Source organism: Mixophyes fleayi, chromosome 3 (genome assembly GCF_038048845.1).
Source record: "Mixophyes fleayi isolate aMixFle1 chromosome 3, aMixFle1.hap1, whole genome shotgun sequence".
Classification (NCBI taxonomy): domain Eukaryota; kingdom Metazoa; phylum Chordata; class Amphibia; order Anura; family Limnodynastidae; genus Mixophyes; species Mixophyes fleayi.
The window spans coordinates 270436845-270454095 of NC_134404.1; the positions used below are offsets into that span (position 1 = coordinate 270436845).

Sequence of the window (17251 nt, forward strand, 5' to 3'; positions counted from 1 at the left end):
AGGGGGACTACCAGTAATACTGGTGGCCCCTGCCTGGCCACGTCAAGTGTGGTACGCAGACATAATCCCAATGGCGGTAGGTCAAGGAGTGCGTCTACCACTACGAGATGACCTTCTTCTTCAAGGCCCTTTCCGACATCAGGACTTGCCTCAGCTGACTTTAATGACATGATTGTTGAAGCCAGCCTTTGGCGGTCTAGAGGTTTCTCTCCTAGAGTCGTGAACACACTGTTGCAAGCTTGTAAGCCAGTTTACGCTCATATCTACCACCGCATCTGGCGCACTTATATCAAATGGTGTGAGAATCGGCTTTGTCATACTTTGTCTCTTTGTCTTTCACGGTTTCTGGCATTTCTTCAGGATGGCCTTGATGCAGGTCTCTGATTGGGTTCCTTAAATTTGCAGATTTCAGCTCTGTCGGTTTTCTTTCATCTCCGATTGGCGGATATGCCGGATATTAAGACTTTTCTACAAGGAGTCTTGCATATCCAGCCTCTTTATGCTCTGCCCATGGCACCATGGGATCTCAACCTGGTGCTCGATATGCTTAAGGGTCCTCCTTTTGAACCCTTACATTCAGCTAATTTAAGGTTCTTGACGTGGAAAGTAGTATTTCTTTTTGCAATTGCATCGGCTCGCAGAGTGTCAGAGTTAGGAGCTCTTTCTTGTTGAGAATCGTATTTGGTTTTTCACGAGGAGAAAGCGGTTCTATGGACTATTGAGATTGTGGTTCCAGTGTTTCAGGTGGGGGCATCAGCCTCCGACCAGTATTTGAAGGAGAGTTTAGATGTTGTCAGGGCTCTTCGAATTTATGTTAAGAGGCCCTCACAAATTCTTCGCACAGATTCTTTATTTATCCTTTTTGATTCACATAAAAGAGGTTGGCCAGCCTCGAAGCAATCCATTGCAAAATGGCTTACTGCAACCATTAGGCAGGCTTATATCAGGTCTAACCAGCCTGTGCCGGGTAGACTTACTGCCCATTCCACCTGGTCGGTGGTAGCGTCTTGGACAGCTAGAAATGGGGCCTCAGCGGACCAACTTTGCAGAGCAGCCACCTGGTCCTCGGTCCATACTTTTATAAAATTTTACAAATTCAATGTCTTTGCACCTTCGGACGCCAATTTTGGCTGTAGTGCTGTAGTGTAGTGTAGAGCCGGCCTTTCAGAGCGGTCCCACCCTTAGGGGGGCTGCTTTAGAACGTCCCCATGGTAGCAGTGTCCCCCAGATAGGATGATAGAGAAAAGAGGATTTTTATACTTACGATAAATCCGTTTCTCTAATTCCATCTGGGGGACACTGCGATCCCTCCCTTCTGCTATTCTGCCGTATGTTCTTGGTTGATTAGCCTATTTTCCTTGGGGCTTTATAATTAAACAGGCTACAGGGGATTGTAGAGGGGAGAGGTCTATCAGCATAGATACATTTAACAAGATAACTAGCTAAGTGCCAACTCCTCAAGCTGCCCTCCACAACCCATGGTAGCAGTGTCCCCCAAATGGAATTAGAGAAACGGATTTATCGTAAGTATAAAAATCCTCTTTTCAATGAAATCAGGCCCTTCATAGGCTCCTCCCTAGCAATGTGTTGGGCCTCTCCCTGTTGCACCATTGAGTCACTGATGTTATTCACTGATGCTTGGACTTTCACATGTCAGTGCACTCCTACATAACAATGACACCGCAGGCGAGCGGACAGAACACATAGATAGGCTGCGACTTATTGAGCAGACCAGGCCCTCCTTTGTAAATGCCATATTTCATGTGGAAACCCCACAGCTCAGAGTGGAATATGGGGGCATTGGTATTCTTATTTTTATTTACATAGATCCATATTTATAGATCTCTTGTTCATTTAGCCTTAAAGATACTATTTGCATTTTTTTATTTTAAAAACATGTCAGTGCCTTACCAAGCATATTAAAGTCTTGATTAAAGTATACAAATGTGTTTTAATTACAGGCTATGTTGGAGGAGTCAAGAGATATCCATAGTGATCTGGAAGCAATGAATGAAAAGATAGACTGCTTATCGACTGTGTATCATTCAGAAGCGCTGTGTCAGCAAGTGTCGGAACTTGGACGTCAGACTGAAGAACTGCAGCAAACGATAAAGCAACGTTTGCAGATGCTTCAGGATGCAGAAAAGGTACAGTCTAGGGTTTCGGTTCTAGAAGATCCTCAGCTATTTGAAATTGTATCTTTTAATTATTACTGATAAAATCACAACTTAAATCTATTCATGAATGTTAAACCTGCATCAGCTTTCTTAATGTACCAACAGACTAAGTCACAGTGCTTATGTTGTCTAAGTGCACCTTGTGATGTCATTTGAATAAATTAGTGATTTTCTGTTTCTATAAGCAAAATTTAAAATTTTGTTTTAGGTGGAATACACTATAGTAAGATAAAATATAAAGTTCGACTTACCTTACAGGTATCATTATGCCAATTTATTGAGTTCCCCAAAAGGCTCCAACAGTCCAGATCTGCACTCTACTCTTTCACTACCTCTTGCCCACTTCAAACAGGCAGTAATGTTTTCGATGCCCCTCCTCCATGACCCCCCCATTCATGTGGGTGTGAAGCTCACAACTGAGGGGCATCAACAACATTACTGTGTGTTTGAGTAGTCTCATCTAGGGACCGGAGAGGACAACAGAGCTAGACTGTTGAGGCTCTTGTTGTGGAACAGCTGGATCTGTGTAAAGTATATTTTTTCATTTATATTATTGTAGAATTATCTACAAAAATACATTTACTCTACCACTGGTTCACATTTCAATCAATGCCTTTGAGATTCGCTTCAGAATGTTAATTATAATTAGTAGTATTTTTATTCTTAAGGATGAAAACAAATTGAATACAATGAAATTAAACAGAATCTGCCCAAATGAGCTTACAATCTGAGAGCTGTTGGGAACACTTGATACATAAACTAGTGGAATAACAATTGTAGCTGGTGGTGGGGAAAGTGTGTGTGGCTAAGACAGAAGTATTATCGGCCACCAATATTAAAGCAGCCATAAGCAGCTGAATTTTTTAGACTGTTGTGTTCTGGTTATAATGAGTAGAGACAGTGGAAGGTTAATACATGAAAATAAAAGTGGTGGTGAAAGCTGCTGCTAGTAAGGAGGATCAGCCACCCAAAAGTGATCTGTTCATCAGTACATCCAGAGAAAGGAGTGTAGCACTAGTTCTGCCCTGACTGGGGCTCTGGTGATTCATCATGGGGGGGTTGTTGTTTTTGGGGAACCATTAGGGAGCATAAAACCATTCATCTGATTTAATCCGAGCTCAGGTGGTATGTTAGATCACTGGGCCATTAGCTACTAATAGATATAGAGCTGCATTTTTTCCTGACAGTGATGACTAATAAATTAAATCATAAATAAAGCCTAATCTGGATTGAATGTTCCATCAAATAGCCTACCAAAGCTGGTACTTTCTAGATGACAGCAGGCCGGTAAGCAGCCCTGAAATATCAAAATTATGTATAGTGAGATTGGTCTAGTTAGTTAGCCAGGAACATCTGTCAACATATACAGGGGTACAAGCAGCCAAACAGAGAAGGGAGCAGCAATGACAATTGAACTTAATGGGCCTAGCAGCTGAACAGAAATTTTAAATCAGCAGATACTCCTAACCTGTCTTTGGTGTAACCCACCACCAATTCCACAAATTTTTAACTGTCCCATATCCACGAGAAGATGACCGTGTGGGAGGTAGGGCACAGAAATTATGTCTTCTACATGCCTAAACTAAAACTCAATGAATAACAAACCCTCTAACAAAGAACTCCACATATGTTGTCGCACTTAAGAAATTATTTTATTGCAATGTGTAATCAGGTCTTGCCATCTATGAAATAATTAATAGTGAGCTGAGTACTGCAATACGTATAAACATTCCAGGTGGGGAAAGGCAACTGGATTATACCAAAGTTTGTGTTATTATATAGTATGAAATATTGAGTTCGGCAATTAATTGATGATATTGTGTCTATGTTGTTTTTACCATATAGGATATGAAGAAGTTTGAAAGTGAAGTTAGAGCTTTACAAACAGCATTAGAACAAGCCCAAACCACACTGACCTCTCCAGAGCTTGGGCGATTGAGTCTTAAGGAACAGCTATCTCATAGACAGGTATTGTGTACATACCAATGTTGTGAATTACTGTGTGGGATGGTACTGACCTACATGAAACAGCAGAGTTTAATATAGTTTTAGAAAATACAAAAATACAGCATGTACATAGGGCAATATTAAGGGGGTATTGTTTTTATTGCACCTTGTATTCGAGATTTGCTTGCAAATTTGATTATAAAAACAATCAATCTATTTAATTTTACAGCACCTGCTTACCAAACTGGAGTCTTTGAAACCAAAAGTCCACCATGTCCAGGTCTGCCAAAGTGGCCTTAGAATACCTGAAGAAGTAGTCACTAGCCACCCTATATGTCGCACTGCTATCAGGCTGCAAGAGGAGACTAGTCGTCTTCAGCATACCGCTATCCAACAGTGTAATATAATGCAGGCAAGTATTTTCACATGACCTTTCATTCTGTCCCTGCGTATTATTATAAAACAGGGTAATCAGGGGCAGGCTGGGTTGGGCGGCAGTGGGGCATCTGCCTCCTGGGCCAGCCCCATAGTGGGTAACCTTGGGCTGGGTCACTGGGCCACCTGCATTTTTTTCCTTTAAAATAGGCTGATGAGTCAACTCTTGCCCCCCCGGGCTAAAATTTGCTAGTCCTCCCCTGAGGGTAATGAAGTCTGTAGTTGTTATCTAAAATAATAGCAATAGTGTTTAGCCTTGAAGCATAGGTTACTCACACACAATATGGCTCATTTACTAACAATTAGGTGCAATATTGCACTGAAAACCATAGCAACCATTCTGCAATTAGATTTTAACTGTCTAGTCCAGTGATGGGCAATAGGTGGCCCTAGGGCCTCATGTGGACTTCCGAGCCTTCCCCTGCAGCCTCCAGCAACTCCCTGCTTTATTGTCAGATTGTTTTTTTATAGCGTGTAACACTTGTTTAAAATGCCTGCTGAAATGTTATTATAGGTAGGTGTCTCTTTCTTTGATTAAATGTATTTATTTAACTTATTACTGAGATTAAGGGTACTGTAAGGCCTTTAAAGGTTAGAAGGCCGCACCAATGTGGGCCTGAAGTGCATCAGCTTGCCCACCACTGGTCTAGTCAAAGGTAGACAATGAAAGCAAGTCCCTATATGCATTAGTACATCATCTCTAATTAAATTTCCTACCACCTTAGAATAGAATTAATTAATTTTCAATAAGATCTTCAACATAGGTGACATGAAGAAAAATATTAAGACTCGTCTTATATTATAAATAGTTTCTACAAAGCACACTGGTTGCACATGTAACTAGCTAAACATGTAAGAGTGGTTGTTAGCTGTACCATTAATCCACAGGAGGCAGTGGTCCTATATGAACAGTATGAACAGGAAATGAAGCATTTGCAGCATCTAATTGAAGAAGCACATCGGGAGTTACAAGATGCAAAAATAACGACCAGTAACATTCAGGAACTACAGATCCAGATTAAACGGCATGAGGTAGTCTTGTATATATGTATATTGTGGTGCATCAGGTTTTGAGAAAAATTATGAATTAATACATTGTTTTATAATATGTTCTCCAGGAGAGTAAAACACTATATTTATTTTATCACGCTGAAGAAAGCTTACAACAATAATTAGATGTTGATCAGTAAATCAGGGTTGTTTGTGTGGTAGGTGATGACAAAAGCACAAACGGAGAGCAAAACTTGTTAAAGGGTAAAAGAGAGATGGTAAGGGAAATAGAAGAGAGAAGGTGGAGCTCTGCAGCCATCACTTTGAGGTGTGGTCATACCAGCATACCACCAGTATGGTGGCATGGTGGTATGGCTGCCTTCATTGTAGGACTATCAAATTCCATTCACTTACATTTTCCATAATGCCACATATATATATATATATATATATATATATATATATATATATATATCTTGATCTTGATTTAGATATAGAGATATATACAGATATAGAGATATATATAAAGATAGATATAGATATAGAGATATATATAGATATAGACATTTCTAGGAGGTCTCCCAGACACCCTCGCGCATCCTGCCCACTAGGGAAGAGGTTGAGGTTAAGGATTAGTGATGTAATTCAAAGCGAATCGTGTCATCCGGGCTCCGTACCATTGAGCAGTGGGACCATGATAATGAGAGATCCAAACTGTTGACAAGTGTGATGTATATATTTCATGGACCCCAAATGGGTGGGACTTATTGTAAATCAGGCTAGCTAATGTGGGGTTCGGTGAATGAATGTGATATTTAGTTGAATCGGATGGAACTTATTAACTCTTGATTTTGCACTTTTAAATGTCGAGAGTTATGTATTTAGTCAGACAGTCCGGCTTTTTGAACTGTTGGTAGCACCAATGTTAAAATTGGCTAGTTTGGCTCTTTATCGGAGAGTAATGGTGCCCATTCAATGCAAAATCAAAAGAGCTTTGGGCTGGGATGTTGCAACAAGTCATTCATTCCTATTCATTTTATGATCATGTCAATTTTAAAGGGATTGTTCAGTGTCAGATAACTTTATTGGGTTGTACATGGTCTTCTATAACTTTTATAAATACATTGCTTTATCTTACTGTCCTTTTTCTGTGCTTTTCAGCAATGCATTTGCAGGTGATAAGGGGGGCAGCTTTGTGTAATAGCTCAGGGCAGCACAAATAAGTAACTCTGGCTGGTAGTATTAATGCATGGCTGGAAATCATAGCAAGAAACCAATAAAATAAATCAATGTATTTAGAAAAAGTTGCAGTACGGCATGTGCAAGCTATTAGAGTAATCTAAACATGGTAAACCACTTTAATATCTTTATCAACAGAAATCTATTATAGTGGTTACATAAATGCTTCCTCTATGTTGATTTTTCTTTTTAGCTGAATATGTGAGGTTATAAGAGTGTGCTTTATATTAAAACTATGCTTATTATATAGATTCATAAGTTTTTAATTATATTTATATATAAATATATACTATTTAAAAATGAGGATCTTTGATTAAAATCATATAGAATAGTTTTGCCTATATACAAGAAGAAAGCAACCTGCTGCTTATAACATTGATATTGTTATCCGCAACATACTGGGTCATGCTATGGAAGAATTTGTCCTGTTAACGTCCTGTGCCAGCTATTGTTTTATGTTTCTACTCTCATTGTTTTAAGCTTGGCTAAGAGCTGAGTGTTGCATATTTTATGGTTGTAGTCATCACATGACCTCATTACGGAGCCCGAGACATGAGCCATCTGGGGGGCAGCTTATAGTCTGCAGTATTAAGTGCCCAGAACCTTGCCAGTTCTCCCTCTGTATTTGGATAAAAATACATGCAGAGCAAACGTGACTGTTTTTTCTGCCTGATTCGGTCAGCCTTTTTTCTTCTCAAACAACACGGCCATTTCCTTGTCTCTTAGCAGCCCATACTGCTCTGTGGTTTCTCTGTATTGTGAGATGCAGCCTGGCTTAGTTCATTTTCACAGTCAACAACATCCTGCCTTTCAGCCACTGCTGATAGATGATGCAGTGCTTGTGAGCTATGCTTTTATTGGCCAGATGCATCCAGCCTATTTGCCTGCCTGAAACACAATGAAATAGAGTCTGGTTTCCTTCTTATTTTTTAATTCCTCTATGTTTCCTAATATACTAAACTAAAATGTGTTCTCAGGAGCTGGCAAAGAGAATCAAAGGCTATCAGCAGCAGATTGCGTCGCTTAATTCCAAGTGTAAGATGCTAACAATGAAAGCTAAACACGCTACGATGTTGCTGACTGTGACTGAAGTGGAGGGATTGACAGAGGGAATGGAAGAACTGGATGCTGAACTCCTCCCTGCACCCTCTGCTCACCCGTCTGTTGTTATGGTAAGGCCCATGCTCACATTATCTGCTTTTATATGAGCTGAGTTCCATGTACGCCAGCTAGACAGAGAACAAAGCTATGATTTCAGCTATTGCTCTCCTAATGGCCTGCTGCCTGCAGCCGTATTCTATATATAAACAGATCTATATTATTATCTTTTCAGATTATACATTTCAACATATTATTTTGTTTTTTATTATTATATTATTGTTATAGCTTATTTACACACGTCTTGCAGATATGTGCCTTTACTCCTAATTAAATTAAAATAGTAATATTTTTTTGATAAAATACGGATTCACCCATTTTCTGTGTTTCTAGTATTTTACTTTGATATCCTGTTTTGATTCTACAAAAGGATAAGCTTCACATAATGTCCCCTTTGTTGATGTGAACAGTATTTTTGTATGCTGTTTGGATATGAACACAACATGTGACTAGTTGTGTTCCGTGTAAGGGGACCACTGACATCATTAAGAATGTAAAATATTCACTTTCCCCACGCAAGGATCAATGGATGCTTTTCTAATTAATGATCCCATAACATTGACACTCTTACTTAAGTATTCACAGCAATTAGTCTGTATTACATGTTCGTATGTAATTAATTACATATTAATTAAATATATTACAGTATACTGCAAAGAATAACAATGCAAGCAGGATACATTATGCAATGCACTGTGGTCATTTAGTAAAATGAATTTTGTAGTCCAGCATAAGAGGGAGGACAGATTCGTAGAAAATGTTGCTAGGTAACAATGGGGAGACGTTTGCAGTATAGATCTTACAGGAATAGCACTGTGACTGCTAGATTGCACATACTGTTATAAAAAACAATAATGACATTGTTAATGACAATTTTGTTTAATTTTGTTTTTTAAACATGTTCTTAGCCATTGTGATATATAATTATATATGACACAGCATTGCAAAAATGAACAATTGCTTCAGTCACAGAAATGAATCCGTTTTCAACATTGGTTAGTCAGTTAGTCTTCACAACAGTGATGGGCAACCTGACATACTTCAAGGGCTGCATGTGTTCAGACTTGTAGAGGACACACATCATGTTTAATTTCTAGAATTAAAAAACAGCCCCAAAAAGACCTCAGCAGCCCGATCTCTCATTCCAAAATGTGCTCACATGCCCCTTACTTGCTCAAAAATACCATCACATGCCCTTGAGACCTCCTCGCATGCCACCCAGAAATTCCAAAAAGACACTCAAACTAACATACTCACTAGTGACCACATGCCATACAGACCTCCCCACATGCCATCCAAACTGCCCTTGTTGCCACCCACATGCCACTAATAACTCCTCACATGCCCTTTAAACCTCCACACATGCCTGTCATACCTCCCCACAAGTTACTCAGTCCTCCCCAAATGCCACCCACATAGCACTCAGACCTCCTCACATGCAACATAGATCTTCCCAAATGCCAGTCAAACATCCTCACTCACAAGCAAATCTAGTGACCATGATTTAAAAAACATACCTTTAGTCCAGGACACACAACCAGCAGAGGAAGATGGGAGACCACATGGTGCAGAATACACTGCAGCCTCTCCTCCACTGTACTGTGTGACCTCTTTGTAGAGTGTAGAGGGAGGTCATATGACGCAAAACTTTTTTTCTGCTTTCTTATAAAGTCGTTTTAATTTATTTATTCTTTTTGTTTTTTCAAACTACAAAGATACATGCTGCTGATCATCACCTTCAGCAAGGATTTTTGCACTAGCCCTGGGGCACCCACAAATGATATGCCTACTGACAGGCGTAATTGCAGATCTGTATGAGCCTTACTGTACTGAGGCTGCTTTGCATGCCCCTTCCCTCCCCTGTTCTCCAGACATAAGGGGGCGCAAGTCTCAGATGTGAGCCACTCTGCCTTCCCGCATATGCATGTGGCCTCTTTCTGAGCATACACAGCTTGGCCTGCTTTCAAGTTACGCTTCGCAAACTGGTGCAGTACTCACTCTGCATCAGGCTCATTGCATGCTGTATCTCTTAGGCCGACAATATGCAAGCAGTGTTTACTACAGTATCACAAATTTGCCCAGTCAAATCACACAAAGTTTTTGATTTTTAATTGTGGTGCTTAAATTATCATTAAGATGTGGATTTTAAAATACTATGTTATTAACAATATAATGCACTACTCTAGAGAATTTGTTAGCATCACAAATGAACGCGGTGCCACAATGACCCATTTCAGCTGGAGTATTATAACTTTGCTGTCTTTGGGCCCGAGTCATTAAGGAAAGTAAGGCAAAAAAAGGAGTAAATGTTCTCTGGGACAAACCATGTTACAATGTAAGGGGTGCAAATGACTTTATTATTTTGCACATAAGATAAATACTGGCTGTTTTTTTCGTCTAGCACACAAATACTTGATAGCTTTATTTTTGCACTGAAATTGAAAATTGATCTAGGAGATGCCCTACCCAAACTATAAATCTGTGTCCACATTTTAAATTTACCTCCCCCTCCAATGCAAGATGGTTTTGCCCAGATGCAAAGTTGCTAATTTTTTGTGTATTGCTTTCCTTAATGACTCAGGGCCTTTGTCTCTATTTGAGACATGATGTAAAAGTTACCAGCATTCCTAGACTTACACAATTTTTAAAGGTCATTCTTAGCAGGTATGCAAATTTTGGGGAGAGGGCCTGCCGATACATGTCCATCCCCTCTGGAGGACATGGAGTTCTGGAACTCAAAGCCCAAACAGACCTTCACTGTGCATGCGTCAGCCCTCCGTGCATGCTCAGAATAGCAATAAGGAAAGAGGGCTTATCTGGCAGATGGGCTGGCATCTCTGGGTCCCTCTCCCAGCTAGGCCCCATAGCTCCCACTCCCTTTGAAACAGCTATAATTTCACCCTTCAAACTTAAAGTCACTTTGTGCGTCAGTCTTTTTTCGCCCCAGGAACCAGTAGATTACACACACACACTGTTTGCCTGCTCATAGCATATACTGTAAATGCAAAGTTCTTATGAAAAAGACTTGATACGTTCTATGAATTCATCCTAAGTTGCTCATAGCTCATTGACCAAAAAAAAGAAAAGGTGTAGTATATTTTGGTTGTGCACTCGTATACATATTAATGATTAAAATCACATACTTTATTAATTACATATTAAAACCATGATCCAATTTTATTTCTCCAAGGTAAATGCCTTGAAAAATATTGAAATATTAAAATTAGAAAGAAATTCGGAATGTGAAATAAAATCATCACATTGGTATCTATAATATTTGTGACAATGTATCCAGCACCTCTTTTAGTATTCTGGGAAGATGGATAATCTTTTTAAAGACTGAAAAATCATTTTCACTTGTATAAAACGGCAGTGGTAATTTAGGCACCCTAGTTGACAGTTATATAATTTTACTAAAATTATACTGTTGCAATTTCCTTCCCAGCTAATTCAGAAGTTTTAAATTATCCTTCTCTAAAAGTAAATAATGTTTCACAGATCATTGTATCCTGCCTCATTCTTTAGATGTGCTTTTGAATTACTTTCCTATATCTCCATTCCTTATATAAATGGTAATAAACTTTGATGGTAACTCTAATAAGATCTGCCCTTAAAAGATATTCTTAATCTCACCTTTTACAAAAATTGTATTCTTATAATACGTTATATGGTGAGAATCCTAGTGTCTGGGCAGTCTATTCTTATTATACTTTTCTTCCCTCTTGTTATTAATGATTTTCTCGCTATAGCAGAATCTGTCTACATCAATTGTAATGGCTAGATAAGTTAGCTTGGGCTAGACTCACTGTGCTAAACCTCAGTCACAGCCACAAGTAATGTCCTATAAGCCCTATCACTAGTCTGATCTAGTTTAGAGGAAACAGAGATAATTGCTATTGGTCTAATTAGCTGAGGAATGCCCCACAAATTTCTGTCATAAGATAGCACTATCATTGATGCGCATCTCACTGTTGCTTTATCAATCTTGACCTTATTGAAGCTGCAGCAAAACGCATGTCGCTGGCAGTCTGAACAGCTCTTAACAAATATAAACTCACTAGCACAATGAATAAGAATGATGAGACCTTGAAGCAATGCTCCCTGTGGAAACTATGCATATAAACACTTCCAAAAGGAGAAGGGATTTCTAGGTAATGCAAATTATATTGCAGCCCTGTGAGTCAGTGCCACACCCACTGTTTTGGTGATTTTCAAACTGAAAATTCTAAAAGGTTCCTGGTCAAAAATTCAATATTCTTGGCAATATTCCCTATCAAAATATGTAGTTAAAACGCAGGGGTACATACATAAAATTATAAATTTATCATGAAAGCTAACAAAACTAACTTCCCTCTCTTACTTTCTTGGTTCTTTCAGTCTGCAATTAAGCTATAGTGACACTTCTGCTGCATGCGCTGTGCATCATCTTGTAGTTCATGAAAACCAAAAGATGATTTTTGGGGCCCTCTGATTGGCCGAGCCAGTCCAGGTAGTTATGATGATGACATCATCATGACTATATTGCGCTGAAGCTCACCCTCCTCTCCCCTGCACATGCAAGTTTCGGAAGCCTGATACAGCCATGTTTTTTGTGGGTTTGTGTGTTTTTTTTAATTTAAATTCAAGTTATAACATTACAATAAGTTAGAATTACTGGTATTTCTCAATTTCCCAGAAATGTCACCAAGAAATAACAATAACAACAAAAAACCCAGCAAGTGGAAACACTGCACAGAACATCTGCGGATAAAGCTATAATTAGGCCTCATCATTATAGGGCAAATAGATCTGGTCAGTACTGAGAAGTACCGTAGAAACAACCTTGTTAGAACAAAAGAGTAGAGACTTTTCACACTAATTTGTTTATAAATACATGTATATTGAACTAATTATTTCATTCTTTTATTAATGATGTTTATCATCATTTACAAATATTTTTTGCTGCTGATAATATGGCACGAGCCATTGTTTCAAGTGTTTTCCTTAAACCTACCTCTGACTTTATATTGTGTCAGAAAGCCGGAGTTGTGTAATGCTGCGGAGGGGTGTGTGGCAACATGGACTAATGCAAGGCATGCAGCTTCTGGCTCCAAATATTGCGTCTTTTATCTGGCCCTCTATTATCCAGATAGTTCTGAAAACCAGAAGGAAATAAAGTGTTAACACTTATTGATGTTTTGGTGGCAATATCATATGCACAGACATGATCATCATATGCCTCACCCTATAGTCCTCATCATCATCATTTTATATAGCGCCACTGATTCACATCAGTCCCTGCCCCATTGGAGCTTACAGTCTAAATTCCCTAACACACACACAGACAGAGAGAGACTAGGGTCAATTTTGATAGCAGGATAGCAGCCAATTAACCTACTAGTATGTTTTTGGAGTGTGGTAGGAAACCGGAGCACCCGGAGGAAACCCACGCAAACACAGGGAGAACATACAAACTCCACACATATAAGGCCATTGTCAGGAATTGAACTCATGACCCCAGCGATATGAGGCAGAAGTGCTAACCCCTAAGCCACCGTGCTATAGTCACCTATAGCTCCTATGAGTAGCACTAATAAACAATGTAATGAGGAGGTAGATGCCAGAAGCAGTATACAGAAAGACTTTAGTGTAAATTAGGTATGGTGTCAGAAGCATTGCAGATAATATATTGCACATCTATATATCTTTCAGAGCATGGTAGTAAATTATTGAGTTAAAACTTCTAATGTACTACTTGTCATTTAAAGTGTGTTCATTTTGTGTTTACTGTACCTTGCCAAGTCTCTGACTTCTCTCTGATGTGCTTGCTGTCCTTTGGGGTTCTCCTGTGATAGATGACCGCTGGTCGCTGTCACACTCTTCTGTCACCTGTTACTGAGGAATCTGGGGAGGAGGGTACCAACAGTGAGATTTCCTCTCCACCGGCCTGTCGTTCTCCTTCACCTGTGGCTAATACAGATGCTTCTGTTAATCAGGTATCACTAAACTTTTTTCTTCCTGTCCAATACCAGCAAGTGCAGTGCTCAAATCTCTGTATCCTCTTTTTCATTGTATTGTGCATTTCTAAGTATACACAGGTCACTTAGGCATTGTTGCTCTTGTTAGGAAAATTGATTGGGTCATTGATTACGTATGGCTTGTTTGTAGCTGCTACGTAGACACATGGATTGGGCCGTAATTCTTAGTAACAGAATGTCACCAGCAAAAATAGCTACCAACCCTTGAGTGGAGCTGATTCATTCATTGCCTTAGATACAAATCACCAGGGAGATCCCAAGGATAAACCTGAATATAACATGTATATCATTCTACGAAAAGGTTTTTATGCTGACCTGACCTCCAAAACTCACCATTGTAATTAATGTAATCCAGATTTGTAAAATTCTCAGACTGTTACTATGGCTTTAAGGGGCATATAAAATATTATAACTTTAGGGCCAATACATCCTGTTTCTTAATTAAACTTCTTTTTTTAATATAAGTATTTATTATAATTGCAGACAATATCATCTTTAATATAGTACTAGGAGTTTCTATTTATCAGGGAAATATTTAGCTTTGAAGTCTGGTAACTGAACTGTATTCAACTGGCCATCATTAGTCATCTAAAAATCTAAATGCCTCATTTACAACCATATGTCCTAATTTATTAACCAAACTGTTTCTTATCACATAAGGTCTGTTCTATCCTTAATACAGAAAGTTGAAAGCTGCACTCTTCTGGGAAAAATGTTATGTCTTGTTATATTTCTTGTATCTTTGTGTGTCTTGTATAGTCATAATGTAGATGTTTCATGTAGTAGAATAACATATAGTAGAATGTCATCATAACCCAAACATAATCAGCTCAAGGGCAGTTGTAGATATTCTCTGATGGTAATGACTGTCACCAGCACTAGTTAGCACTTCTGATTGGCTTATTGCAAATTCACCTCTGAAGCTGGTAGTGGGCTTTCCTATTGATTGTTCATTATTATAGAATTTTATGGGCATATTTTTTTGCTACACAAGAAAGATTTATTATATCTACTGTATCATATCAAGTCTAATAGCGATTGCATTTTTGCTATCAACACAAATGTTAACAAACTTTTCTTGGGCTTATGACCTGGTTGTGTGTATGCATATGTGGGTGTATGTCTGCCTGATGAAAACCTGGTGCATACGCTACAAGTACAGAGCTAGATGAATATTACTATATGTGCCGCAACATAAATGTGTAATATCTTCAACGGGCGGCTTTTTTTTTAATAATTACAGCTAACATTCGTCCAACAGCATTAAGCTCAATGTGTCAACTACTTGGGCTTCTCCATGCAGCTATGATGATCTACCCATGGTTGGCAATTTGTGATTAATGCATTTTTTGATCCTAATGTTGCCAGTAGCCCCTGTGACTCCTGATGGCGTTACATTAATTTATTCTGAACGTGAATAAATCATGTTTATCGCAGTTTAGTATTTGCTGAGGATAACTTATAGTTATAGTCCTTACCCTCTTTTTAACTTTCTAAATATGTAGCCCTTACTGTTTTACTTATAGCATTGTTTGTTATTGGTGATTGTTTTACTTCACCTGTTGTACATTAATCCCTTACCTCCCTCCCTATGTTCATTTGTTTCTTATATCCCTATAAAGATGTTCTCGCAAACATCTACATGATCTCATTGATACTTATTTCATGGTTATTTTTCCTGACTTTACTCTGACCTGTGTCCACCTTTGGTAGAAAATACTTCCCATGGTAACACATTAACTGTTAGAGACTTCCCATGGTAATACATTTACTGTTAGAGACTTCCCATGGTAATACATTTACTATTAAAATGACAATAGACCTCACTTCCCTGCTTCAGAGTGATATACAGCTATGGAATCTGTTATACTGACTGTTTGGGAACTGAGTTTTCTGGAAAAGAATGTTCAGTAATTTGGAGCACCATGCCTCAGGGCCATCTTTTCCATTGGGCACGATGGGCAGGTGCCCGGGGGCCCCACGGGCAAGGGGGCCCCATAGGCAGGGCTCTTAATTAGAATAAATAATCCTGCAAAAGAAAAAACCTGCAAAAAAACCCTTCAAGGGTCATTGAGCAAGTACATCTATCTATCTCTATCTCTATATATCTATATCTATATCTGTATCTCTATACATCTATATCTATATATATCTATATATATATGTAGGGCCCCGGTGCACTGCTTTGCCAGGGGCCCATAATGTTGTTAAAATGGCCCTGCCATGCCTAAACTCTACTTAAAAGCATTTCAGATTACTCATATCTTTCTAAAAAAAAACTCTTCTTGCCTTTTCCCACCGTATTGAATGATTAGCAGATCTTCTTATAGAAATTGTAGAAAGAAAAGCCTTATGAGCACTATGAAATAATTTTATTTTTCCTGTGTGTTGTTTTTTTTGTTGATATTAGAAACATAGAATTTGATTGCAGATAAGAACCACTTGCCTATCTAGTCTGCCCATTTTTTAACCTATGGTAACCTCCAACCCTATTTAATCCTTACTTCTTTTAAAGGAGTCATTATGTGTATGCTAATCAATCGATAAAAGTTTAAACTGCTCCACTGTACTAGCCTCTTCCACTTATCCATTACCCTTTCTGTCAAGCAATGTTTCCTCAAATTTTCTCTGAACTTACTTCCCTCCAGTTTCAGTGTATGTCCTCATATTCTAATACTCCTTTTCTTTGAAAGGGGTGGGGTACGGTATAATGACGCTGATAAAGTTACCCCGACATCTTAACACAGAAGGGCTCCTTCGAGACGAGTATCGATGAGACTGATGTGGCAAGCGACTGGAAACAATCTTGATGAATGAAGTAACCGGCGTGACTTTATGATGTCACTTACATCCGTGACGCTGTTATCGCTGCTGTTATGGGGGTAATGTAAGTATGCGCCCATGTACAATTTACTTTACAAAGCGTTGTACATTGTACATGGGCTCATACTTACATTACCCCCTTAACAGCAGCAATAACAGCGTTGCGGATGTAAGTGACGTCATCAAGTCACGCCGGGTTCTTCATTCATCAGGATTGGTTCCAGTCGCTTGCCACATCAGTTGTCATTGATCCTCATCGGGAGGGAACCCTTCGGTGTCAAGATGTCGGGGTAAGTGTTGTCGGGGTTGTCAGCATCGATATGCTAACTACCACCTCTTTGAAGAATATTTCCGTCCTGTACCTTGTTAAAACCCTTTATATATTTGAAGGTTTCTACCCAGTCTCCCCTTTGTTTTTTTCAATAAGAGATGCCAAACTTGTATTTGGCCATTTACCTATTCCAC

The 17251-nt window shown here is 38.9% G+C and overlaps 1 protein-coding gene across 1 annotated transcript in view; it reads left to right on the forward strand.

Annotated features, from left to right (window-relative positions):
• SYNE1 (spectrin repeat containing nuclear envelope protein 1) overlaps nt 1–17251 on the forward strand; it is a 334503-nt gene that overhangs the window by 194191 nt on the left and 123061 nt on the right. The window contains exons 86-91 of the mRNA XM_075203581.1: nt 1962–2147; nt 4023–4145; nt 4354–4536; nt 5448–5591; nt 7766–7960; nt 13781–13921. Coding sequence (XP_075059682.1) covers nt 1962–2147; nt 4023–4145; nt 4354–4536; nt 5448–5591; nt 7766–7960; nt 13781–13921 — 972 coding nt within the window. The remainder of the gene's footprint in view (nt 1–1961; nt 2148–4022; nt 4146–4353; nt 4537–5447; nt 5592–7765; nt 7961–13780; nt 13922–17251) is intronic.